This window comes from Candidozyma duobushaemuli (assembly GCF_002926085.2).
Source record: "Candidozyma duobushaemuli strain B09383 chromosome Unknown B_B09383, whole genome shotgun sequence".
Lineage (NCBI taxonomy): Eukaryota > Fungi > Ascomycota > Pichiomycetes > Serinales > Metschnikowiaceae > Candidozyma > Candidozyma duobushaemuli.
The window spans coordinates 3,133,987-3,160,013 of record NW_020289895.1 but is presented as its reverse complement, the minus strand read 5'-3'; the positions used below and the strand labels follow the sequence as shown (position 1 = coordinate 3,160,013).

The 26,027-nt window shown below is 46.6% G+C and overlaps 12 protein-coding genes across 12 annotated transcripts; 7 read left to right on the top strand and 5 right to left on the bottom strand. All coding sequences in view use genetic code 12, as the record gives it.

Moving 5' to 3' along the window:
- Positions 1-499: 499 nt before the first annotated feature.
- MGM101 (Mgm101p) lies at positions 500-1,246 on the top strand (the record flags this gene model as incomplete). Its single annotated transcript, XM_025481330.1, has 1 exon — positions 500-1,246. One exon carries the CDS (start codon positions 500-502, stop codon positions 1,244-1,246), a length of 747 nt encoding a protein of 248 aa, XP_025335630.1.
- A 98-nt stretch (positions 1,247-1,344) lies between these two features.
- On the bottom strand, positions 1,345-1,935 carry CXQ87_002836 (uncharacterized protein; the record flags this gene model as incomplete). Its single annotated transcript, XM_025481329.1, has 1 exon — positions 1,345-1,935. One exon carries the CDS (start codon positions 1,933-1,935, stop codon positions 1,345-1,347), a length of 591 nt encoding a protein of 196 aa, XP_025335629.1.
- A 990-nt stretch (positions 1,936-2,925) lies between these two features.
- TOM20 (Tom20p) lies at positions 2,926-3,453 on the top strand (the record flags this gene model as incomplete). Its single annotated transcript, XM_025481328.1, has 1 exon — positions 2,926-3,453. The coding sequence occupies one exon, from the start codon at positions 2,926-2,928 to the stop codon at positions 3,451-3,453; it is 528 nt and encodes a 175-aa protein (XP_025335628.1).
- A 116-nt stretch (positions 3,454-3,569) lies between these two features.
- On the top strand, positions 3,570-6,201 carry CXQ87_002834 (uncharacterized protein; the record flags this gene model as incomplete). Its single annotated transcript, XM_025481327.1, has 2 exons — positions 3,570-4,852; positions 5,121-6,201. 2 exons carry the CDS (start codon positions 3,570-3,572, stop codon positions 6,199-6,201), a joined length of 2,364 nt encoding a protein of 787 aa, XP_025335627.1.
- A 47-nt stretch (positions 6,202-6,248) lies between these two features.
- Positions 6,249-10,781, bottom strand: IML1 (Iml1p; the record flags this gene model as incomplete). Its single annotated transcript, XM_025481326.1, has 2 exons — positions 6,249-9,445; positions 9,491-10,781. The coding sequence occupies 2 exons, from the start codon at positions 10,779-10,781 to the stop codon at positions 6,249-6,251; spliced, it is 4,488 nt and encodes a 1,495-aa protein (XP_025335626.1).
- Positions 10,782-11,133: 352 nt separating this feature from the next.
- SNO1 (putative pyridoxal 5'-phosphate synthase) lies at positions 11,134-11,865 on the bottom strand (the record flags this gene model as incomplete). Its single annotated transcript, XM_025481325.1, has 1 exon — positions 11,134-11,865. The coding sequence occupies one exon, from the start codon at positions 11,863-11,865 to the stop codon at positions 11,134-11,136; it is 732 nt and encodes a 243-aa protein (XP_025335625.1).
- Positions 11,866-12,428: 563 nt separating this feature from the next.
- On the top strand, positions 12,429-13,307 carry SNZ1 (pyridoxine biosynthesis protein; the record flags this gene model as incomplete). The annotated part of the gene is made up of 1 exon (XM_025481324.1): positions 12,429-13,307. One exon carries the CDS (start codon positions 12,429-12,431, stop codon positions 13,305-13,307), a length of 879 nt encoding a protein of 292 aa, XP_025335624.1.
- Positions 13,308-13,395: 88 nt separating this feature from the next.
- On the bottom strand, positions 13,396-18,352 carry LTE1 (mitotic regulator; the record flags this gene model as incomplete). Its single annotated transcript, XM_025481323.1, has 3 exons — positions 13,396-13,892; positions 14,055-14,220; positions 14,267-18,352. The coding sequence occupies 3 exons, from the start codon at positions 18,350-18,352 to the stop codon at positions 13,396-13,398; spliced, it is 4,749 nt and encodes a 1,582-aa protein (XP_025335623.1).
- A 943-nt stretch (positions 18,353-19,295) lies between these two features.
- On the bottom strand, positions 19,296-19,874 carry CXQ87_002829 (uncharacterized protein; the record flags this gene model as incomplete). The annotated part of the gene is made up of 2 exons (XM_025481322.1): positions 19,296-19,787; positions 19,860-19,874. The coding sequence occupies 2 exons, from the start codon at positions 19,872-19,874 to the stop codon at positions 19,296-19,298; spliced, it is 507 nt and encodes a 168-aa protein (XP_025335622.1).
- Positions 19,875-20,752: 878 nt separating this feature from the next.
- Positions 20,753-23,713, top strand: FHL1 (Fhl1p; the record flags this gene model as incomplete). Its single annotated transcript, XM_025481321.1, has 1 exon — positions 20,753-23,713. The coding sequence occupies one exon, from the start codon at positions 20,753-20,755 to the stop codon at positions 23,711-23,713; it is 2,961 nt and encodes a 986-aa protein (XP_025335621.1).
- Positions 23,714-23,995: 282 nt separating this feature from the next.
- Positions 23,996-24,844, top strand: PRE2 (proteasome core particle subunit beta 5; the record flags this gene model as incomplete). Its single annotated transcript, XM_025481320.1, has 1 exon — positions 23,996-24,844. The coding sequence occupies one exon, from the start codon at positions 23,996-23,998 to the stop codon at positions 24,842-24,844; it is 849 nt and encodes a 282-aa protein (XP_025335620.1).
- A 423-nt stretch (positions 24,845-25,267) lies between these two features.
- RPL11 (60S ribosomal protein uL5) lies at positions 25,268-25,801 on the top strand (the record flags this gene model as incomplete). Its single annotated transcript, XM_025481319.1, has 1 exon — positions 25,268-25,801. The coding sequence occupies one exon, from the start codon at positions 25,268-25,270 to the stop codon at positions 25,799-25,801; it is 534 nt and encodes a 177-aa protein (XP_025335619.1).
- Between the last annotated feature and the right edge of the window lie 226 nt (positions 25,802-26,027).

Here is a 26,027-nt window from a genome sequence, read left to right as displayed (position 1 = left end):
ATCCTGGCTGCGAAATGTTCACTAGCGTGTCGCATTGTGGATGCAAGCTAACCTACGTGCTTGACACGTTGAATAGGATTTCTTCTTGTCTGGTTATGTGATGCTGCTTTCTGCGGCGGAAATCACCACAGCCCGCGTCGGTGCATCGGAGCTACATGTTTTGTTGTGGGAATATATGACAGCTTTCCGAATCGATGGTGGTACTAGGTTGTCATTGTGCAGTTTTCTGTGGCAATTGGATATATTGCCCAGAAAGACATGTGCATCGAAAAGACTTTAACGTATATACGAGCCGCGAGTACGCCCGAAAGGTGTTTTTGAGCGATGAATAGTGCGCTAATTACATCAGCCACTAAAAATCAGGAGGGCTTCTAGCAGAAGAAGCTAATCTTTGAAACTATGGTCATGTGCATTACACGTGCCCAATATCCTGCACCTCAACTACCAGCCATATCAAGGCCATAACATTAGATACGCCATCATTGTAACAAAGTCAGCCATGTTTGCCTCCAATAGATACCTTCTCCGTGGCATAAGGCTGCTGCAGGTGCTAACCAGAAATTTCAACATGGTGCGTAAAGTCCTGCCTGTCAAAAAGACCGTTTCAACCGATGCCAAAAGTGAAGCTTCAGAGGAGAATAACGATGCATCGAAGTCTACCGGAGCTTTTGCCTTTCACGATAGCCCAATCGGCGGAGTTTCAACCAACCAGAATGGCCATATCGATTGGTCTGACTCGTTCCATGGCTTGGGACAGGCATCATTCTCGAAACAGACAAATGACATTTTACTTGCTCCTATCGAAGACGATGATATCGAAATCAAACCAGATGGACTCCTATATTTGCCTGAGATAAAATACAGAAGAATCTTGAACAAAGCTTTCGGTCCCGGTGGTTGGGGACTTGCACCCAGAACCGAGACATACATAACTCCGAAGCAGGTCAGCAGAGAATACGCCTTGATCTGTGAGGGCAGATTAGTCTCAGTAGCAAGAGGAGAACAAGACTATTTTGGTGGTGAAGAGAAGCTCACAACTGCGCTTGAGGGGTGTAAGAGTAATGCCTTGATGAGGTGTTGCAAGGATTTGGGTATTGCCAGTGAATTGTGGGACCCATCCTTCATCCGCAAATGGAAAAAGAAATACTGTGACGAGGTATTTGCCGAGCATGTTGTCACGAAGAAGAAGAAGAAGTTGTGGAAGCTCAAGACTAACAGCTTCGATTACCCTTACAAAGCATGCTAACTCCACCAACATTCGCTACTGTAAATAGTTTCGTTCCTAATGTATATTACGGCCCCGCAGAACATTATAAGTCCAGCGACACCTTGATGCTAACCTCTCTACTGCTTGAAAATACCTCTTCCTTCACCCAAAGCCTCCACAGTTTGCGACAAAGGTCTTCTCTTCCAGACGTCCCAGAACTGCTGTTGAGGAAGCTGGTCGCCAGTGTTGGCTTCAGCGTACTTTGTGTCTCTTCCAGCAAAGCTAGGAGACTGAGACCAGGAAATGTGGTCGACAGCGGCGGTGATGGCAGCACCAGCGATACCAGCCATGGCCTTGTGCTTCACTGGCATGCTCTTGAAACCAACCGTCAAACAGGCCAAGTTACCGGCACCAACGGCCCAGAAAGTGTTCCAGCCATCGTTCTTCTGTCTCAAGTTGGTGACAATACCCTTAGTGGCAGTGGCCACAGTGGCGAAACTAGACACAGCCAAAGGCAAGCCAATCTTGAACGTGGTTCTCTTCCACAAGTACAACCAGGCGTAGGCACCGACGGTGGTGTAGAAGGATAATCTAAACACTTGAAGAGTCTCCTTTCTGGTGTCAACAGGCTCCCATTTTGGGTAGCCAGCGGCATTGGTGAAGTTGACAAGGCCAGAAGGCAACTTGAATCTGGAGTCAGGGAAGACCCTCTTTTCTTCTTCAGACATTCTGCAAGGGAAAGGGAGTGTTCTGGTTATAGGCCAATCAATTCGATGGGAAAAAAAGCGAGCGTAAGTTGTAGGTCTGTGTGCACGCTTCACCATATTGCAACTAACGATAGCCACAAGGCATTCAAAAGAGAGCCAATGTTTAATGGTTCTGGAAATCTTTCGACTACCTTGAACAATGGTTCTGCCGAACAATCTTTGCAATCGAAGCCAAGATCTGTATGGTATCGTGTCTGCGATACGGCACAGCTATAGAGGGATTCATGACGGGGGTTTCGAAGAACTCCTCTTTCTAATTCACCAGCATACATTCACTAAGCATCATTGACGCCAAGAAGCTCCCTTGGCCTTTTGTTCGTTCCCTGAGTGCCAATTGTTGAGTTGAGACAAAGTCGCAAAAATGGCTGCGAAATGCTTTCTTCGAAGTGATTGACAAAGTTGTTCTTGACCAACTTTCCCTCTATTTGCCAGCTCTGAGGAATCATGCGTTCACATGAAAGAAAATAAAATTAAAATGATTCTATAATATTGGCTGAACATAGTGTTTGGTGCAATGGACTTTCAGGGGAGACCCGCATCAGTATGCCCATCAGGATTTTTATGGAGAGAACCGTAATTATCAAACAGAGAGGAGAAATAATAGTTTTTTATCAAAGAAGAACGAAATTTTCGGATAGCTTGCTCATAATATTTCGATCTGTAAAGCCTAAGGACAATGCAAGCCTTCACGATAAGTGTCCTATTTTCTCGGACCTCGCAGATCACCATGTTATTCAAGCAATCCATTCTCGAAATCAAACGAAATCATTAAACACCTCCAATTAGTAGAGAAATATTATTACTTCACTCCTCCCCGAATCCCCACCAGGACACCCCTACATATCCTACTGGCCTTGCTGCCTGGTGCGCACACACTGAAAAGTGTACCTCAAAAAATTTTCGAATCGGTGACCTCTGAGTTTCTTCCACTAAAGCACTGATTGTTATATTATGAACAGACCTTTGACGTTCATTTCCGTGGCTGCTGCCGGTCTCGTGGCCTACGCTGTGTACTTCGACTACACCCGTAGAAGCGACCCCAAATTCAGAAAGTCCTTGAAGAAGAGAGCCGCCAAGATGGAGAAGGAGAAGGAGATCGCTACTAAGATCGCCGACACCGTCAAGACCAAGGTCATCAAGGAGTACCTCATCAAGAACCTCGTTGCCAACCCACCTCCATCGGACGTTCAGCAAAAGGAGCTGTACTTCTTGGAACAGATCTCCATGGGTGAGCGTCTTTCGCCAGACCCAAGCCTGGAGCTCGAGGCCGCCATGTGCTTCTACAAGGCCTTGGCTGTTTACCCAAATCCTACCGACGTGCTCGGTGTTTACAAGAACTCCGTTCCTGCGAATGTGTTTGAGATCATTGAGCGTATGATCAAGATCCAGAACCCAGCCACTGTCGATAAGCTCACTGACGCCCTCGGCACCGAGGCCCAGGCTGACGACATCCCCAAACCACAAGCCGACTTGGACTAAGCTGATTTAAGCTTTGTATTGTATATACTGATAAAGACTGTAATGAGGCACCGAGGTGTAGATACTCAGCCCAGTAGTTACGCGGTCGCAGCTACCACTACAACATCATCCGACCGATGTATGTGAGTCTTTCGCTATTACTATTTAACTTTTGTGTGGTGTCGGCCTTCAACAATTCCTCGAGTTTTGGATATCTGAACCACACTAATGCGACTTACTACAACTACACCAATACTATTGCATCTGATGATTTTGTTTACCGTGGAGTGGCTTTGGGCGGCTGGCTTGTCCTAGAGCCGTATATCACGCCTTCACTTTTTCTATCATTCAATGAAACGTCTCGAAATTCCTCCGATATTCCGAAGGACGAATATCATTTTTGCAAAGAGCTTGGACATGAGGAAGCCTCGGCTCGGCTCAAGCAGCATTGGGACACCTTCTACAACGAACTGGATTTCGAGGATATCAAAAATTATGGCCTCAACATGGTCAGAATACCTGTTGGGTACTGGTCTTTCCAGGCCCTTGATGATGATCCATATGTTCAAGGAGCGCAGGAGTATCTAGACAAAGCTATAGAGTGGGCCTCCAACCACGATCTAAAGGTATGGATTGATCTACATGGAGCTCCCAATTCCCAAAATGGATTCGATAACTCTGGCTTGTTTCGTGCCAACGAGCCCGGCTGGCAGGATAAGACAAAGTATGTGAATTTGACAAGGCTGGTGTTGCAAGAGATTTATGCCAAATACGGCAGTGCTGAGTTTAGCGAGAAGTACAACGACACAATTCTTGGAATCGAGGTTCTTAACGAGCCGATGGGCCCAAAACTATCGATGCTGAAGCTCAAGGAGTTCTACAATCAGGCATACATTGATGCCAGAGAGATTCAAGATACCAATAATACCATCGTGTTTCATGACGCTTTCCAGGAAGCAGGCTATTGGAACCACTTCAGAAACAACAACTCCAACACTTCGTCAATCACGCGAAATTACAATATCCTTATAGATCACCATCACTACGAAGTCTTTGGTGCCGGGCAGCTCAATTCCTCTATCGCAGAGCATATTGAAAATATCAAAAACTACGCTTCGGGAATTGAAAAAGAGCTCAAGTACCACCCTGCTGTTGTGGGTGAGTGGTCTGCCGCATTGACTGACTGTACACCCTGGCTTAACAGTGTGAACTGGGGTACAAGATGGGAGGGTACCTCGCCTTATGACAACGACCCTATACAGCTGAAGGATGTGGACTGTCTGAACATCAACAACTATCAAAAATGGACGAAAAAGCACAAAAGAGATACGAGAAAATTCATCGAAATCCAGCTAGACCAATACGAGGCGAAGGCCAATGGCTGGATCTTTTGGTGCTACAAGACAGAAACCACCATTGAGTGGGATTTTAAGCGACTCGCGCAGTATGAACTTTTTCCGCAGCCACTAACGAATCGTCAGTATATCAAAAATGGCACCGACACTAAGCCAGACAAAAGCGAAGGAGCTAAAAAACCAGGACCAATACTGATTGGCCTTTTATTGGCAATCCTAATAGTTACTTTCATTTGATCGGCCAGATCTAGTGGAAAACTCGATACAGCTCACGTGCGCAGACACAATATTTTCCACTGCCTCAAAGCCAGGGTCTACTGAGATAACCACAAGAATGACCAAATCTGTTAACGTCGCTATCATCGGTGCCGGTGTCGTCGGTTCCGCTTTCATCAACCAATTGGCCAACTTGAAGGCTCCTGTTGCGCTTAATGTTGTCTACTTGGCTAGATCTTCCAAAGAGGCTATCTTCTCTAAGGACTACCAATCTGTCGATTTGAAGTCCTACAAGACCTCCCCAGCCCAGCCTGTCTTGCCTTTGGACGAATTGACTTCCTTCTTGGTTGGTGCTAAAAAACCCACCATCTTGGTTGACAACACTTCCAACACCACCCTCGCCGACTACTACCCCAAGTTTGTCGAGGCAGGTATTTCCATCGCTACTCCTAACAAGAAGGCTTTCTCTTCTGATTTGGCTACCTGGAACGACATTTTCAACAAGTCTGCTGCTCCTAACGGTGGCTTGGTTTATCATGAAGCCACAGTTGGCGCTGGTTTGCCAATCATTGGTCCATTGAGAGACTTGGTCCTCACCGGCGACAAGGTTGAGAAGATCGAGGGTATCTTGTCTGGCTCCTTGTCTTATGTCTTCAACACTCTTTCTACTAGCGAGAAGTCTGACAAGAAGTTCTCTGATGTCGTCAAGGTTGCCAAGGACTTGGGCTACCTTGAGCCCGATCCTAGAGATGACTTGAACGGTATGGACTTCGCCAGAAAGGTTACCATCTTGGCCCGTATTGCTGGCTTTGAGGTTGAGTCGCCATCTTCATTTGCTGTTGATTCTTTGGTTCCTCAGCCTTTGGAGTCCTTGGCCACAGGCGCAGAGTTCTTGGAGAAGTTGCCTGAGTACGACAGCGACTTCCAGAAGCGTAAGGATGACGCATTGGCTGAGAACAAGGTCTTGAGATACGTTGGTCAGGTTGACTTCAAGGCCAACAAGGTTTCTGTTGGAATTGCCAAGTACGACTTCGACCATCCTTTCGCTTCCTTGAAGGGCTCTGACAACGTTGTATCTATCAAGACTGAAAGATACCCCAACCCATTGATTATCCAAGGTGCCGGTGCTGGTGCTGAGGTAACTGCTCATGGTGTCTTGGCAGACGCCATCAAGATCGCCGAGAGAATCGCTAACTAAAAGCTATTACGCTAATTCTATGAGTTCGTGACATCGTTATTTGTCTGCTATGCTATATTGTAGTCGTAGTCCTCACGATCACCTTTCTTAGCTTCTCTGAAGATGTTTCGCAAGTATTCCTCGTCCTTGCACAGTTCACGGAAATCCATCATGACCTTTTGCGAATCGAAGCTGTAGTTCTTCAAATTATTGTTCTGTTCTGGGATTGCATTGACCAATGTGTTTACTCTGAGTATGTGGACGTTGTTAGGTGCCATGAAGAAATCTCCAGAGTCTCTCAACTCAACTATGTAAGCACCAGTTTTGTGAATAAACTGTGCGTACTTGAATAAAGGTAGACCCCAACTGTATTGGATTTCGATATTTTCTCTCAGGAAGAAATTTGAACCTCTGTTGTCAAGCAAAAAGCCGGCCTTTTTCAAAAGATAAAGATGGTAATAAAACCTGTTGTTCAAGAATTCCGGGGTTTCATTGAATTCAGCGTCATTGACAGGATTGACAACAAGCTTGAGGTCAACAAAAGAGTGGAAAGGATTCATCTTAGGAAGAGTACACAATTCCCGCCAAGGTGTTTCCACTAGCTTCAACCCGTATCGCTCGCACAATCTGGACCAGCTTATAATAGTCTCATCTATGAATTTGTTTGTCGTATTCAACCATTGAACTCGAATGTGGTAGCAATGCTCCGGATTATGCACAATGTCATAGTGGACGTCCAACAATTCCGAACGGAATGACTTTTTGAGTGGATCACAATCATATCTTACATGTTTGCTGATCATGAACTTGTTGAGCTTTCTCGCCTTCTGAGAATCAGTCAACGACAGACTTTCACTCTCATTGTTTGTGAACTGTGGAATCAACTTCCTGAGTGTTGACGTGTTTTCAATACCCGACAACGATGACATTGTGTCTGAGTTGTTGCGAGTGTGACCCAGCGTATTTGAGACTTGGGTTGTGAGCTTGGGACTCTGTTGGCCTGAGGTATCCGCCTTGTCTGTATTAATGCTAGTCTTCTTTCGGAACCAGCCGCTTGAAGTCTGTTTGCTATTCGAAGACAGCTTCGCATAACCTTCAGTCAACTCGTAAAAGTAGTGCCCGTCAAGGAAGCCATGTCGATTCTCAACATGAGTGAAGAGCCCCTCGTCCATAATTTTCTGTCCGTACGCTGTGGCTTCCTCTCGATTGTCAATGTCGTCAAAGAATTCAATAAGCCACGAAACAAGCTCTTGACCTAAGAAACACAGTGGATGTACCTTGAAATGCCAAGTTCTGTCCACAAGCTTGAGTCCTCCAGGAGATTGGAGTCGTTCCGCAAGTGTACTCAATTTAATATTGGTATTGAATTTGGCATCCGATACCATCAAGGAATTCGTTGGCTGCGTACCACTGCTAGCAAATATCTCTGCTTGTTCATTGAGAAAGTCAAAAAGATTTCCCGTATAGAAATTAATCTCCGGCAAGATTTCCTCTTTCTTTTTTGGTCTCTTCTCATCCAGGCGAACATACCTACCACGTTCTATCACAGATATCAATTTTCTTAAACCTTCAACTCTGATCTCCTCGTCTGAGAGACTATCATTGCTGATGTGGTGTGCATTTTGTGGCATATCTCCTGGCATGACAACAAACTTCATCTTGTGGAATTCTCTCGTCTCTCCAACGGCATCATCGTAACCGGCTAAAAGTTGATCGAACTGATTCCAATTGTAGGTATATGGTTTCGTTCCTTGCGCTGTGATAGAAGTTGGTGTGTACTCATCAGCATATCTTGTTCTTATCAAAGGTTTGGTTGCTTCGTCGTGTTTCTGGCGACCAAATGTATTCTTAGGGGTTTCCTGCGGTTGTGATCTTCGATACAATTGCACGTTCAATGTACCGTTATAGTCACAGAATATCCTGTGGATCTCATCATTCAACGACAAATATATGCGGGCACCGGTGCAATTGCCCTGTGGCATATACTTGATCAAGCTCTCCGGGCTTCCGCTGGGCTTTCGTTCAGCTTCTGCATTTCTTACTCTCTCGCCCTGACATATTTGAAACCCTGTAGCAAGCCGCAAGCGAATCATCTCACGCATAAGCTGATGAGTAGTCCGCAACTCCAACTTGTTTTCGAAGTTGAGGGAGACAACGTAGATTTGAAAGGTGTACTCAGATTCAAGCTCCTTCACAGTCGGAAATAGGGTTGTTGCAATGGGTAGAGCCGCTGGCGCCTTTAGAGATCTCCATTTGACTAGTTTTCTCTTGATTTTAGGTGGAAACACATCGGCCCATCTGCTGCATCGAATACTTTCTGAAGCCAACTCTCTTGATGGATTGGAGATCTTCATCCAGTAAGGGTTATTTTTTAGACGTTCTTCTCGCTCCTTCTCCTCGGTTGAGATTATTTTGCTTTTGCTCAATTTCTCCAATGTACCATCATTGGAGCTCCGTTTGCTTCTGCGCTTCTTGGTGTCAGGCGGTTTGAGAATCTTGGGTCTAATCACCTGTTCAAATCTTCTTGTAGGATGAGTTCTGATTGCCAGCGAAATACTCGCCTCGGATGGCGTGGTCGATCTTTTTCTTCCCAAGGCAGGACCACGATTTTGTGGCTCGTCAACTGTACGGTTCAAGGTATACAAAGTCGATAATGCGGAGGTGTCAGACGGTATGTTCAGAACTGTTCCGTGGACAGCCGATGTAGTTGTTGAGACATTAGACTTTGCAGACTCTGGCGCAAGTTGTGGAATATTAATGGTCGACAAGGGGAACTTACCCATAAGAGAGAGCGTGGCCGTGCTTCTTTTCTCTAGTAAAATGTTTCCTGAATTGGTCTTCTTCACGGGAATTGTTCGCTTTCTCGAAATAGGTTTGAATGCTTCTTCGTCATAAATGTCCATTGCTTCAACGACAGGCATGTCTCTTCGAAGAGTCAACCGGTCAATGAGTATCTCGTTGATCTCATTCTCCATCACACCCATCATCTGAAGCTCATAGATTTTGCAACGAGGGATCCATTGAGAAGACCATTCGTCAGTATCAGTGTAGAAAGATATATCACACCATTTCGGAACACAATGACCCACAAGACCTTTTGTATCTCGGAATCTCAACAATGGAACAGTGTGTAATGGAGGCTGACTCAAGGATATAACATCGAGCGCACAATCCAAGCTGAACATCTTTTTCGACGTTTCAAGCATAAGGTCGTAATCGACATCGTAAAGACCGGTACCTGAAGTGATGACGATCATGTGGTTAACTGTGTGTCGTAAATCTGTATTTCTGAATCTGTCACAAAAGAGACTGATCGTCAAGTTGACGGCCTCCAACAAGTCGCCTTTGACAGCAGGACATGGTTCACCAGAGATTTTGTAGTAGTTGTCGGTAAGGTGCACCAATACATCACGCTTGAAATTGGCAAATTCCAACCGCAAACTGGCCATGATCTTGTCCCAACTAAATACACTGACCTGGTCAACCACTACCCTATAATATTCTTGGGACTTTGATGGACGCTCGCCAGGTCCCAATGAAATCCAAGGTATTTGTGTAAGGTCAATGCTCGTGAAGAGCACAATTGTGATGGAATGGTGTGCGCTAGCAGAGAGCCACTTCTTAAAAATTTTAGGGAAGAGGGTGTTGACAAGCTTGTGGAACATTATCTCTCCGTTCTCCTCGAAATGCCACATTTCTCTGGACATCTGTACAAGGAACACTAATTTGGCACTCTCTGAACGGAAGATTATGTTTGTCTTTTCACCCACGTAGCCGCTGAAAAGCTTCTTTCCATCCTTGAATGTCAGTCGTATCTGACCCACCCTATTGCCCAAGTAGAGTACTCGCTGTTCCATATAGCAGCATTTCCCAACGAAAGCTGAAGCCAATCCCCATTGCGAGTCTCGAGGGAAATTGACATCCTTAAGGTATATTTCGACTGTGTCTAGCTCCACCTCAGAGGTGTCTCTGATACGTTGTAGCAGCACCGGAGACCGAGGAGGGATATCTAGAAGCTTCTGAAGTGGCGTCGATAGAAGCGAGATTTGAAGATTAGTCTTCGCTTTCGCATTCGAATCTCTGATGATGTTTTCTTTCAAAGCAGTGAAAACAAACCGCCTGGGCTTTGTTCTGCGCTGATCGTCCTTGAGTACCGGCTCTAGGCAGTAGATCCCTCCCTCCTTGACACCTGGCACAGCAGATGCATCAATGACTACATCTTCCGTATAAGACCGTGGTTCGTGAAACCACACTGTAAGCTGGATCGGGTCATCCAGGGTAGTATCATCCACCAGAGCGCTAGCACTTACCTGGCTGGAATTGATGTTCCTGGCGTTTTGCTTATTGTATGCAACGGGGTCAGTGAAACTTCGGAAGTTTTGTCCATGTCGAATACCTGTAGATGTAGTGACCTTGTGCTTGCCCACTGTAAGGGTGCTTCCTGGAGTGTTTAGAGACATGTTTCCCACAGTCAATGTGGAAGCCTTGGGCTGAAGGCTGCCCATTGGTACCTCTGGTGACTTTCGTAGATATTTTGTAAGGTCATCATTATCGGTGACTGAGGCTTTAGCCCTGCCGTTGGTCCATCTGGCATGCTGCATAGCAGAAGATGGAGTACTTGATCTATGTGAGAACAGATGCAGTAGTAGCGATATATCACCAAGCTGCCACGGTGAAGGTAGAACTACGAAGGGGGGGGGGGGGGGGGGGGGGGCGGACAAAATTGAATTTTGAGCAAATTGATTTGATCTTTATGAAAAATATTGTTTGTTCGGACAAAGTGATAGCCTTGCGGCGGAGTTCATGAGGAAGCCATCACGGTGATGGGCTTATCTGATGGAGGATTGAAAAACCGACAACCACATACCTACGTCTTATAGCTTTGAGCTCTGATATTTCATTAATTGCGGTAATTCTATATATGGCCGCTCGATATGTCTAAATCATCCTCTATCAGGCCTGAACCTCGCCAACCACAAACTCCTCTAAGAACCAAGCATGGAACAGAGCATCGTTGGCAAGCTCAGGATGGAATGAAGTGCCCAAATTCTTGCCCTGGCGCACAGCTACAACCAAGCCGTTGTCCAACTCGTGCAAAATCTCCACCGGAGCCTCGTTTTTGCATTCAGCCTCAACAACTGTGGCAGCCTCCAACAAAGCCTTGTGCTCAAGCTCGGGTCCAACTTCCTTCCATTGACCCTTGGAAGCCACCGCAGAAACCACAGGTCCTCTAATGAAGACGGTGTTGAAGGACTTGAGCAGCGGCGCAAAAGCTGAAAAGTCACTGTTGCACAGGAAGGAGCCAAGCTGTCTGCCGAAGGCATTACGAGCCACCTGAACGGCAAGACCACCCAAGGCGTGCTGGTGAGGTCTAGCGTTGGTGATGGAGGAGGCCATGAAGATTAGACCGGCACAGGTGCCCCAAACGGGCTTTTCAGCGACAAACTGCCGAAGAGGCTCGAGAATTTTGGCTCTTTCGGCAATCAAAGACATTGCTGTAGACTCGCCTCCGGGAATGACCAAGGCATGGCACTTGGCGAGCTCCTCTGGGGTTCTCACAGCGACGAACGAGAAGGTGTGTTTGTGAAGGATGGGAGACTCGTCAGCGGCACGAGCCAAATGAGCCAAATGTTCAGCGAAGGCTCCCTGTAGAGCCAACACCCCCACGGTAAATTGTTGTGTCATGAGATCAAGTAGGAAGAATAGACAATTGTGGGTCTTATCAGTGCGAGTGAAAAAAAAAGCTCACAAAGTCAGACAGAGTCAACGGATCAAGACAGAATGGGGCGATAGAAAAGAAAGGGTAAGCCGCTAATGGCATTCATCACCGCAAGCGGGATTATTTATATAAAACCATTTTTTGAGTTTTCCCCGGGACCCGGGAATCCTGTTAGGGGTCGTTACCCCAGTGCCGTAGGTACCCTTGCGGCAAGGAAGAGCGAGCAGAGCGGCTATCCAGCAGATGGTTTTGGGTGGATCGAAATGCCCAACCGGTTGCCAAGACAACGGAAAATGGAGGTTTTCAGCCCAAATTTCACCGAAAGATTGACCAATTAGTATTATTTTAAGAAAGTCAGCCCTTATTGCGGGGCATTTCATCACCAATTGCCCTCTCGGACTCCAGGGTTCTGCCCCACGTTTGACTAACGCCATGTATGCGCATACTCGCGCGCTGACTCTGATGAAAAAACGTTAGTCATTTTCCACACTTTTCACCCACCACTCTTTTCCTACCACTTACTCTTCTCATGTCTGAATCTGTTTTGAAGGGCGGTTTGTCCCAGATGCTTAAAGGCGGTGTTATTATGGACGTTGTCACGCCCGAGCAGGCCAAGATCGCCGAAAAGGCCGGTGCTTGTGCCGTCATGGCGTTGGAGAGAATCCCAGCTGACATGAGAAACTCCGGCCAGGTTTGCCGTATGAGTGACCCAAAGATGATCAAGTCCATCATTGAGTCCGTCTCGATCCCCGTGATGGCCAAGTGCCGTATTGGTCACATTGTCGAGGCCCAGGTCCTCCAAGCTTTGGAGGTGGACTACATCGACGAGTCGGAGGTCTTGACCCCAGCTGACTGGTCCCACCACATCCCAAAGAACGACTACAAGGTTCCATTTGTGTGTGGTGCCAAGGACCTCGGTGAGGCCTTGAGAAGAGTCAACGAGGGTGCCGCCATGTTGAGAACCAAGGGTGAGGCTGGTACCGGTGACATTTCTGAGGCCATCAAGCATATCCGCATTGTCACCAGCCAGATCAAGCACGTCTTGTCTTTGGCTGGCAACCACGACGCCTTGCAGAAGTTGGCTGACGAGTACAGAGTGCCAAAGAAGCTTTTGGACCAGCTCATTGATGCCGAGGGTAAGTTGCCAGTGGTGAACTTTGCCGCTGGTGGTGTTGCCACTCCTTCTGACGCTGCCTTGTGTATGCAATTGGGCTGCGATGGTGTTTTCGTGGGCTCTGGTATCTTCAAGTCCAAAAACCCGGAGAAGTTGGCCAAGGCCATTGTGGACGCTGTGACCCACTACAACGACCCCGCCAAGTTGTTGGAGGTGTCTACTGACTTGGGCGAGTTGATGTTCGGTGTTTCTATTGACCAGATCGCCAACAAGGACAGATTGGCTGGCCGTTAATTAGCTACGTTAGTATATGAATGAATATAGTGACCTATTTGCACCCGGCCGGGCCCGGCTCGGCTGTGCTGGTAAAATAATAAAAGGGCTATCTCAAAAACACCTTGGTCAAGATCGACAGAACCCGTTCCTTGTTCTGATCCAAAGTGACAACCTCAGGAACAAAGCGGGGCAAGTCCTTGGGCATCTTGTCATGAATGCCCAAGTCGTCCGCACACACGATTAGCGTGTCCGGCTTTAGGTTCTTGAGCATGTGGAAGTAGCCGTCCAAATTCAGGCACCTGAGTAGCTTGTAGTTGTTGAGAAGTGTCTGGGACAATCCGCTCTGCAGAGTGTCGATGTTCCCGGCCAAGTCGTCAACCAGGAGATGTGGAGGTAAAATGAAGGTGACGTTTTGCAGGTTCATGATGATTTCTTCTAGGGGCAAGTCGGAGCTGAGCACCGAATGCAGCAACGTCAATGCAATGGACTTGTTCGTGTACTTGGAGGCACTAATCGTTTGCTCCTCGTCCTTGGTAAGGTACTTATAAAACTCGTAACCAGCTGCTGCCACCGACGTAGCGACAACAGCCGAGATCCAAAGCGCTGGTGATTTTTTTCTTCCCATTTTGCCAAAAGATGGTGTTGAGATGAAGCGGATCTCGAGACTTGATAAAGCGTGCTATATAGAGCGTGGGGAAGGTTTTGTTGGTCTACTATTTTACCTGTGTCTGCTCCACCCTCGGAATATGGAGCAATGCGGTGTACGGGTCTTGTGGGGCAAACGGAACTGCCTCACCACCTTTGGGTCCCTGACTTGGAGCGGCTTGCTACCCTCGGCCAAGCCTCGGTCACCCTCGGTATGACCCTCGACGCAGACCTCGTAATTAGGCAAAAGACCCTCGGGTGTGCCCAACAAGATTCCTCCCCTCCTCTGTATTCACCTGCATTGTTCTATTTACTGATAACGATTAGGTGACCACATTCTTTACACAGTAGTTCATCTCCTCTTCGTCAAGTGACTTGATGTAGAGACACTTGCGGAGCAACTCCTCATCCACTGGATAGTCGTAATTTCTCGACCACTCAATGCTTTGCGAGAGTGACTTCACAATGTGCACCGAAGTTCTGAATCTAGAAAAGTTAATGAGCCTCTCAGACTCCAATTCCGCGTCCAGCCCCGTAGTCGAGTCCCCTATCGTGACACTCCTCTCGGAGGCACTTGCCGTTCCGCCCCTGGCTGGTGGATCTAGAGGCTTTTGTTGGCGCTTCACAAATTTAGGACGCTCGGCATTAAAGATCAAGTCCGAAAGATAAAGACCGACAAACGGAATGCACCCAATGGAGGGTCTTACCTGATTAGTGCAAAGACGAATATTGATGAAGTTCTTGAGCGGCGACGTCAATTCTTCCAAATTCTTCAATGTCAAGAGGTCACCAGGAGGAAGCTTCTTCCATGTCTCCTTCAACTTGCTGATCTTCTCGCTGGTCAAAGCCAATATTATTTGCATCAATGTGGAGAAGTTCTGCGTGATTTGCGAGTGTTGTGCAACATGAATAAATCTCGACATGATGGCTATGCGCTCGCTCTCCGCCTTCGTAAGCAAGATCTCAGATATAATCCAGTTCACCATCAAGTTGAAACGGGCAATCACCAAATTCACACCCTTGTTCTGTGTATAGTAATTGTCATTGACAATGATCTCTAACCAACTGTTGACCGGTGTGAGCTCTTTGTTCCAGTTCAATTCGATGAGCTCCTTCCAATCGATATCCTGAAGCATATCCTTTTCAATCATAGTGAAGTGCTCAGCCAAAGACTTGGAATCGTAGCTTAGAACAAAAGAAACGTGCGAGGAATGCTCCATGACGTTGTGGATCGTAAGATGCTCAGACCCAAGACAATAGCGATCCAAAACGGCTTTTGGCGAAAGTACTGAAAATGGACTAGCATTCTCACTGTTGGTTCCGCTCATCAAGAAGGTATTCATGTTGTGATTTGCGGATGGCATGTTAAGCGCAGATCTAACTCTTGTCTTGATAGGGGTAAGAGGCTTTTCCTCAAACTCTTTCTCGACATCTGAGGAATATTCAATTGCATCCTCAGTCACAGCATTGTTAATTTCAGCCAAGATATCCTCTGTGTTGTTATGAATGTCGTTTGCTTCACCCTCCTCGTCTTCTTCCATACTCTTATCATCCTCGAAAGTTATTCGGGTTCCCTCGTCCGCAGGTTGGGTACTTATTATACTTTGGTGTTTGCCGCCGTCTTTCCTTTCTATTGTATAGCCAGACTTTGATTTGACGAGTCTGACTCTTCCTTCCAATTTTGAAAGTGCGTTCTGGATTGGGTTGGTAGCGGAATTGAACGACTCGTCAGGAATAGCAGCAAGTTCTTTCAAAACGTAGCTGCTGATCCCTGGAATTGCAACGGAGTTCGATGAGGATTCATCACTGACGCTCTTATGGTCAGCCTTGGAAGTACGATCAACCTTCTCTTTTGCAGCGATGGAGAACACTGAGCTATCATCTATGGCAGACAGTTTGGCCGAATGGCTGTTTCTATCGAGCAAAGAGCCAGATTGATAGCTGTCACGGCAGTGATTGAAAGGCAACTCAGTTAATGCACAAAGGGTACTGAACCTCACACTTTTTCTGATGGATGATCTGGAAGAAAAGTGACTTGATCTCGTGCCTTTCCATTGTGAGAGCGATCCATTCTGAAATTCGCATGACTCCATGAAGCCTGCTTCGTTCCCATCATGCTGGGCGAGTCTTCTCAAATCCTGAATGGCGTGCTTCTTCTTCAAGTTGCCACCCTCCACGGGCTTAACTTCCGAGCCTGCGATTGAGTATGCTGAATCGTAACTGAGGTATGATTTTATCGATTCTCTTTTAAGCATGGACCCGCTGGAGTTTCTCAGCATCATTGAATAGCGCTTGCCCATCGAAATGCTCAGGGAATCACATCGGTTGATACGCTGCATTGTCACTTGTCTCTTCATGGATTGAGGACTCATGGCAATATTTAAGTCAACAACCTCGTCTTTGTAATTTGCGATATCACTTGGAGTCGAGATGGATGAGTTTGACTTGGCGTTGCTCTCATTATCGCTGGGAACATCGAAATATTGTGTCCCAGACTTGATCATCCGTTCTGCTCGAAGGGCGTCTTCTTTAAATACTTCATCATTCGTGAGGGATTCATCAAGCTCTTCAGAATGTTCCAAATTAAGATTGCCTTCATCGTTCCAATTGAGGCTGGCCACTCTCCCAAAAGACGAACTTCCAGACACATTCTGTCCAACATAGAAAGAACTTATTTTCGATCTATCATTCTTTTGCTCGGACAACCTATCGCCTTGACTAGTGCTGCTTTTGAAAAAGTTATCGATCCTGTCGATACTTAAATCGGGCATATCTTGCATCGATATGTCATCGTTGGTGACATCCTCTTGCACATCTGGTTTCGTTGGTGAAATATTACTCTTATCATCATCGACATTCACATTGACATCGACAAATGACTCCTTGGCCGGACTCTCAAATCTAATTTCAGATCGGCTTATGTCATCTCTATCCTCAGCCTCTGTTATGGCATTGCTCTGCTCAGCGATGTAATAGTGAATGAGATACTCAAGCTCATCGACAATCCTTGCGCTAAGAATATCCACACGGTTCCCAACTTGTAGCGTCTCTGGCATTGATTGCACGCTAGTCTTGAACGATGATGCATTAGAAGGCTTCGGACTCAGGAACGGAGATTCGGATTTAGTTTCGTTGAAAGACTTTTTCCATCCGTCAACGAATTTCTTGATGGAAGTCTTTCTATCCATCTCATTGAACACGGAGCCGTCTGAAAAGTTTGGCCTCCTTCTAGAATCTGAACGTGTTGGTGTGTGCTTCAATGTGATATCCATCTTCTTCACCGGTGTGGGCGGAAGTATCGTGGACACTCTTGATGATGGAAGCTTAACATGGCCATTAGTGGAAAAGCCAGAGGAAGTGAAAGGCGTCTCAGCTTCGTCTGCATCTGCGGACGTTTTCGAGGTCTTTTTCAATGCCAACGAAGAGTCCTTGAGACCCTTGTAATTATGCTTGGGATTATTATGATGCTGGATAGGAGCCAAGGGCTTGCGTGTCGCCTTGCGGTTTTTGCCTTGAAATTCTGAGAGTTTGTCGTTCAACGAAGATCTAGACGACTTGTGTTGGAACAATAGATTATTAATTGAAAGCTGGGGGTTTTCGTCATTAGTGGTTGACTCGTCATGGATGAGACATTTGTAGTGAGCTCGCTGGTCGTAAAGCGAGAGCATAGCAGACCGTCTGAACGATGGGTTTGTACGAAGCGATGTTTGCGTGCTCAGCTTGGGCAACTTCCTGAAGTTAGCCACCTCTGAGAGCAAGGGAAGGGTCATTTCAAAAACATTTTGGTCGGACAAGCCGGCGTTGTAGAATTCTTCAACCTGGGAAAGCCAATGGGTCTTCAAGTCAGAAATGATCTTGCGTTCGAAAACCATGTCGTCACGGACGAAAGCTGACTCGTTTGTGATCTGGTTCATGAAGAACACTAAGGTGTCACCGAGCTTGGGATCAGCGTCAAAGTCGTCAAGGAAGTAGTTCAACACCCAATGTCTCAACACAACAAACGTACGTAGCAAGACAAGCTGACCAATGTGCTGGGTGTCCTCTGTTTTGGAATTGATGTATTGGAGAGACCATATGAGCCTTGTAAGCAAGAGATTGAGCACGGTATGGCTATCAGTGAAGGTTCTGTAGGTCAAGAAGAAGTCACAAATTAGGTTGTAGTCAATCACCTCAGGAGACGTGAGCTGAACCACCAACGCCTTGAGGGTAGCGTGGTTGATAAACTCGTCATTGCTGGCATCAAACTTCACCACCGACTCATGATCCCGCTTGAGTCCTGGGAAGTATCGATAATCATCGAAAATGCTCTCGTTATGGTTGTTGTAGGCAAAGAGATCCAGCCTCGGCATGGTGGTATCCTCAGAGTCCAAGTTGAAGCTGTGCTCGCCACAGTCCCATTGGAGGAGCGCTTCACCCATGGCAGTGTCGTGGGGCCCTGGTGTGGAAAAAAGTGGTAATTCGGGAGCAGCACTATTTGCAAGCAAGTGCTGTGTTGTTTATGTTTACGCACAGACGGCTTTTTTTCTGTATCGCACTTTGTTTTGCTAGACGCCAGTGTGTTTATACTTCACTGCAGAAAGACACCATCTCGCAGAGGTGGGGCGCGCTTTTTCCGCCTAAAGGCACCAGGATACAGACGAAGCATGACAAGTTAGAGTTTGACAACAAGAGGGACACTAGAATTTGATGAGATTATTTTTTTTCATTAAGGTTTTTGCGAAGCCCACGTAACTCGATTTCAATCGTCGCTTTCCCAATTGGGCCAAACAGCCGCTGGGAATGTGCGGCAAGGGCAGGTCAAGGGCGCGAGCTGGTCTGGGGCTGACTTTGGCGAGCCCACCCACTACCATTGTGTAACGACAAATTCATGGGGGTTTCTGACATAAAATTAGACGACAATAAGCCCACGGTGTCTCATGTTTTGCAGGCAAAGGTCCAGATTGCTCCGTTGAAGGAGAGGTCAAAGACACACGAAGTGCCACTCACAAGCCCACGTTGTAAGCTGTAGCCATGGTAATTTGGGGTCAAGGACAAATCGGATCACGATTGATGACCGCCTTAAAGTTAATGGCAGATTGTTCGGCAGCCATGGGCTTGCTTCGGGCAACGATCGACAACGCAAGATATTTCTCCTGGCTGTTCTTAGGCGAGAGCTTGACGGAATGGCCAACCATGCATTCTCGGCTTCCTCGTGCAGCGAGCTCGTCTCGAGAGAATTCATTCTGTTGTGGGTTAAACAAAACAATTTTAAGGCTCACGTAAGAAATGGCCGTGATGGTAGAGAGTGCCCGCTGCCGGCGTTAAAATCAAACTCAGCATTTTGGGTCGATCTGCCATTAATGCGTGCGAGCAGGTGGTGTCTCACCTTTGATTGTTCTGGATAGCCTGCTTCAAAGCATCAAACGGAGAAGCCTTGAACTGCTTATCCGTGAGCACCTTATTGAATTGTCTGTTCTCCATCTGCAATAGTTTTGCGTGGCCGCCTTGCTTTTGAGGATTAGGCTTGTTGGCATCCTTGTTCTTTGCAGCAATGAAACCAGAACTCTGCTTGACGTCAACGAGATTAAGCGTTTCTGTTGGAAGACTCAGAAGCAAATCATCCATCTTAGGCTTGAGGTTCTCCTTAGCCTTTCTCTTCCTTCTTCTAGTTGCAGATTTGGAGATCCCACCGGAAAGATTGAATGTGGTCTTCGCCAAGATCCTCTCGTTAAAGTCGGAAGTCTTGTTCTTCTGCTTCTCCTTCTTTGTGGTTTGCAGCAATTTGAGAAGAGGATTCTCTTCGTAGTCGTTCTTGGGTTCCTGTTCCTCCCTAAACTCCTTGATCTTACTAGCAATCGAAGTCCTCTTGGACGACTTAGCTCTAAGTCCGGCTTTCTTTTTTATAGACTTTAATGTTAGTTGCTAGATGAAATCAGAGGTTTTAACGTCTTTACGTACCATTTTGATATAGGTCAATCAAATCAGATCTTGAACCTCTTCTGTACTCATCACTTTTCTGTACAGGTCTATCGAAGGGTAGCTCCAAAGGCTCCTCAAGAAACCTTGATACGAATAGGCGTTTCGATTATTTAAAAGGTCCTTTGGCTTAAACATGTTTGTTTAATCATGGAAATGAAGCCCATTTCTTTGAATTGGACGAACCGAATTGTTGCAATCGTTTTGCAGCCATTCACTAGCCCGCTTGTAGGCGACCCTGGATTAGCGATCTGAACCAGTGGCCCAACACTAGTCAACTTCATCATCCAATTATTCTAGAAATGATCTTTCTTGAATTTTGAATGAAACTTCCCTTGACTCTGTTTGTCTACATCAGACCAGTTGGCCCTAAATCTGTCGCATGCAAGCCAAATATAAATTCAATACCATGAAGCCGATCGGATGGCTAAGCTGACACTGAATTTTCAGTATTCTGCTTGTTTGCATTTTACACAAATTTTAGTTTTTGTTTGTTCTCTTATCTTGTGAGGCCTTCCCCCTTATCTTCTGAGTACTAGGTTCGCATTGTTCTTCTCTCTCACCTCATCTCGAACAAAATGAGAACTCAAAATGTGAAAAACAATAAAATTTAGTAGTACAAAGAAGAGTCGGCCCCTCTCTTTTAAGTAATCTCGACTGACATAAAAAGCCCCTCATTTTGAACCTACACCACGGAATTGAAGACCTCCAACCAAATCGACCAAGATGAGTCTCCTGTACGAACCTTGAGATGAGCGAGAAAACATACATACACCTTATACCACGTTCCATCGCTAACTGTTGAATCCTAAAACAGAACTTATACTGTCAAGGACCATTATATAAGATTGCAAGACTCCAAAATGAGCACGTGGCAAGCTCACACTGACCACTCTGCCACAAGCCCGCGGTCCACGCTACCTGCAACGAAACAGCTAGATTCCGATGCCACTCCAAGAATGTCTCATCTGCCTACTCCTCTGGGAGAGCTAAAACTGATTGTGAACAATGACCTACTACGAAAAAATCCGAACTTTGTAACATCGGAAGCGGCACTCAGCTCGACCATCGAACAACTGGATTCAGAGACACTGAAGATATCAGCCTATGCAAGACTCGACTTTGAAAACTACACCTTTTTCGTTCAGACACTCCAAGTGGTGTTAGGAAGAAAAGCCGTCGAAGACGCTGCACCTACCCATCACGCTGTGGATGTTCACTTGTCATCGAAGAAGGCCATCTCCAGGCGGCATGCTAAGATATTTTACAACTTCGGTACGCAGAGATTTGAGATCTCCATTCTAGGCCGGAACGGTGCTTTTGTAGATGACCAGTTCGTCGAAACAGGCATAACTGTGCCGCTTGTGGATAATACGAAAATTCAAATTGGTGATATTCCGTTCACCTTTGTGCTACCATCACTCGAACCTCCGGAAAAGAAGAATGCTACACCTGCCAAGCCCTTTAACCCAAGTGATGCCATCAACCTACGGTCCAACTTGTACCTGAACCCTGCTTCTCCAAATAGGAAAAAGAGTCTCACTGACGAGCAGAAAAAGGCTCGCAGGAACCTGAGAGCTGATATAGTCAGAAGGCTTTCTAACGCTAGACGCAAATCTCTTGCATCATCGACTAATGACGAGATTACTGCCCTTCTTAAAGAGCTTGAGGACATCGGGGATGACGACGAAAGTGACCCTATTGATAAAGAGGTCAATGAACTCCTCAAGCTGGGTAATCTTGAAGCAGAAGAAGATGAGCTTGATGAGCTAGTAAAACAGCATAATTTGCTGCAGGGAATTGGTGTTGAAGATAAGGACCGAAAGGACGTTGACGTCGATATGAGCGTCCTTGACCAAGAGATTGCATCTTTGGCCCCACTTATAGACGGCCAGCATCCAGAAAAGGATGCCATCGACAACAAACAGGGTGTTTACGGCAGGCACGGAACAACCCTCGCCACTGACACAGCAGATAATAAAAACGCCCCGCTCATGGGCCGTCCTGCTGGTCCTCGCATGGGCAAACCTGCTCAGATACAACCTCCTGCTAATAGGGCATATGGAAGACAACCTGTGGGTCCAATATACGGCTACCCAAATTCGGGTGCTTATCCACAAGGTTATAATTCGCCATACGGATCTCCTGCTGGATATCCTACAGGGGCAAGGAATTCAATGTACCACCCAATGATGATGCCAACACGGCCTCCACCACCTAAGCTAGAGGTCGAAGTGGAAACGATCAGCACAGTTCCAGTAAAAAGTGCTACAGTCCCATTCAAGGCGATTTCTACAGGGGTGGGAAATGTTCAGCGGCCACCTGTTTGCGTTTTCAAAACATTGGACATACCACTGAACAAGCCCAAGATCCCACTCAGGCGGAAGGATGCTCCTAGCATTAAGAGACCGAAGTCACAAAGCAACAAAGATATTCCAGATCAGTATAAATCGAAGCCAACGGTTAGCATCACGGCCATGATCACCAGTGTGTTGAGAGGACCCAATTCTCGCAAGTCAGGTTTCACTTTCAGTGAGATCTGTGACGGAATCAAGGAATTTTATCCTTACTACCAATACTGTCCTGACGGCTGGCAATCTATGATAACCCATAATTTGAAGACCCATAAAATGTTTAAGCGAGAGTACAAAGGAGGCCTTGATTCTGAACACTTGTGGGTGATCGACGATGATTACTTAGCCGAGAAAGAGCGTGTTAGAAAGAAACAGCAAGAGGTCGCAATGGCCAAGGCCAAGGAGGCTGCTTTGAAGGCAGTTGAACTTCGTCTGAAACAGCTGACTCCACAGTATGGCGCTGTTGGTCGACCATTCATGACCCCATATGCGTCTTCCTTTGGCCAGCCACGCTATCCGACATCCCGTGATCTGTCACCACCAATGCCAAATGGTGCTCCGGGACAGAAGCCCAAGTCCATTGCTGAACTTGCCAGCGAGATCAAACGAGACTCGCCAGGCGCCTTGAACCAGTCATCATACTTGCCACGTCTGAGTCTCTCACCTACTGTGAACTCAGCCGAACAAAGCAACAGCATAAAAGATCAGCTTGCTGCTAATAGATCAGCCACTAACTCACTGACCAACATCAACAGTGATGTAAAGACTGAAAGAAGCTCTCCTACACCTCAGCCCGTTGCCGCAGCTGCAGCTGCAGTTTCTGCTAACACGAATTCTGGTCTGGTTTCAAAACTGTTGCCGATGAATGCAGATACGAAGAAGTCTCTTGGCTATTTGCAGAAGGAGCTTTTCACTTTGTACAAAGCCAGAAAACTCTCCTACAATACTGCTACTACAACTAACATCATCACCAAGGCATTGGCTACTACCATTGCACAGGTCAATACCATTGGTGCTAAAGCTGGTTGTGGTGACAATGCATTGAGTTTCTTGGTTGAAAAGGCACCTCAGCAAGTCAGTAAGATTCTTGACATTGCATTGACCAAGTCCATCAAAGAGATTGAAGGTAAGCTGTCCAACCCCACTAGCAAAGAGTCTACGCCTGTGCCAACAGCATCGCCTGCTGCTTCTAACATTGGTCTGGTGCAAAAGCCTCCCGCATCTACAGACAGCACCAGCTCTGCTTCAAGACCGGCAACTCCTAATTCTCCAGCCGGTGGCACACCCAAGCCTAGTTACTCAGGAGGATTGAGTCGTCCACACTTTAGCGGGATGGCAAGACCACAGAACCCTAGCAAGCCTGGAGCGTTGCTGAAGGGGCCTCTGTTTTTGTCCAACAAACCCAGACAAGAGAAAAGGCCCGCTGAGGAAACTGGGGAGGATCCGCTGAAGTCGATCAAGCTTGAGTAATTTGCAGCCATTGCAACGCAAGGTAGGACAGACAGCAAAAACAAAAGAGAACCATAGAAGGAGATAAAAGCCCGTCATCTGTACAATAATCATAAGAAAGATCAAGAAATATGTAGTTTGACTCGAGTATGCCCAAGTAGGGCTTATCAAGGTGTTTCTACTGGTGCGACCTGCACATGCATCTGACCTCACTTCAAGAGAGTGGCAACAACTACACCAAACCCCAGATCTAGCTCATTTCGAAAGCACAACACATCAACCTAAAAGTACCTCGAAATCAGCATGAACTCAATCTCAAAGCAGTTCACGAATTCAAACGCCAATGCGCTTCGCAATGAATTCCATGGTGCTACAGATGGGTTGGCTCAACAAGAACAATTCGGCTTGGCTCCACAAATGCAATTGCCTCCTATTTCCAAGCCTACGGAATTCTTGAGAGCACACACAGATGACGCTTCCAACCCTGACTGTAAGATCAAGATTGCACACGGTACGACAACCTTGGCGTTTAGATTCCAAGGTGGTATTGTTGTCGCAGTCGATTCCAGAGCTACTGCTGGTGACTGGGTCGCCTCGCAGACTGTGAACAAGGTTATCAGAATCAACCCCTTCTTGTTGGGTACAATGGCCGGTGGTGCCGCCGACTGTCAGTATTGGGAGACTTGGTTGGGTACGCAGTGTAGACTACATGAGTTGCGTGAGAAGGAGCGTATATCAGTGGCTGCCGCTTCTAAGATCTTAGGAAACTTGGTGTATCAATATAAGGGCATGGGCTTGTCGATGGGTACCATGGTCTGTGGCTACACGAAGAAGGAGGGTCCAACCATCTACTACGTTGACTCTGATGGCACAAGATTGAAAGGTGACCTCTTCTGTGTCGGTTCCGGTCAGACATTCGCTTACGGTGTCTTGGATTCTGAGTACAAGTGGGAGTTGAGCGTCGAGGATGCATTGTACTTGGGTAAGAGAAGTATTTTGGCTGCCACACACAGAGACGCCTACTCCGGTGGCTCGATCAACCTATACCATGTCACCGAGGATGGATGGGTATACCACGGCAACCACAATGTGGGCGATATCTTTTACGACATCAAGGAGAAGGAGAAGTCCTTCAACAATGTTGACGGTTGAGGAAGCAGGCGATATGAGTAGACGCCATAAGGCGGGCAAGACACGAAGTATAAAACGAATAATACAGCATCATGCAGCAGATAAACCTTGTAAATCAAATTGTGGCAGTCTAAGTTGCAGTTTAAGAGCTACCATACCTTAGGGCTCGCACCCTAAACCGTACAGCTACACGTGATCACATCAACTTACGTGCACACCTCAATTCGCACCTTCGGTCTGCCTACACTGAAAATTTTAGTAGGGGAAAAAAAAAGCTCTTATCCAGAACTACAAACTAAAGCCAAAATGGTATGTCAAACGTCGTCGATAACGCTAAATGAACAGTGAAGGAAATGACAGATCGCAGATAGATCCACATAAAAAGTCCCACCCATTTACAAAGTCACATCGCTCCCTTCATTGTCGAAACGCAAGCCCTTGATCATGAATACTAACAGTCAGTCTGCTCAGAACCCTATGCGTGAGTTGCGTATCGAGAAGTTGGTCTTGAACATCTGTGTCGGTGAGTCCGGTGACAGATTGACCAGAGCCTCCAAGGTCTTGGAGCAGTTGTCCGGTCAGACCCCAGTCCAGTCTAAGGCCAGATACACCGTCAGAACCTTCGGTATCAGAAGAAACGAGAAGATCTCTGTCCACGTTACCGTCAGAGGTCCTAAGGCCGAGGAGATCTTGGAGAGAGGTTTGAGAGTCAAGGAGTTCCAGTTGAAGAAGAGAAACTTCTCTGCCACTGGTAACTTCGGTTTCGGTATTGACGAGCACATTGACTTGGGTATCAAGTACGACCCAGGTATCGGTATTTACGGTATGGACTTCTACGTTGTCATGGGTAGACACGGTGCCAGAGTTGCCAGAAGAAAGAGATGCAGAGCTGCAGTTGGTAACTCCCACAAGACCAACCAGGAGGAGTCCATCGCTTGGTTCAAGCAGAAGTACGACGCTGAGGTTTTGGAGAAATAAGCTTCAAGCTTCATGTATAAAATATTATAATTGGCGAAATCCAGTGTAGAGCATAGGCTGCTTTTTATGGGAGTCTAGAGTGAGGAGATGCCTTCGGAATCAAAGGATGGAGAGAAGAAGCCTTGGCGGGTTGTAATGTGGGCGATACATGTAGAAGATGTCCACCGTGTGTTAGCGGAAGAGTTTGAATTGCGTGAAAATGGATCACAAAGCCGGCTTCCGTAGG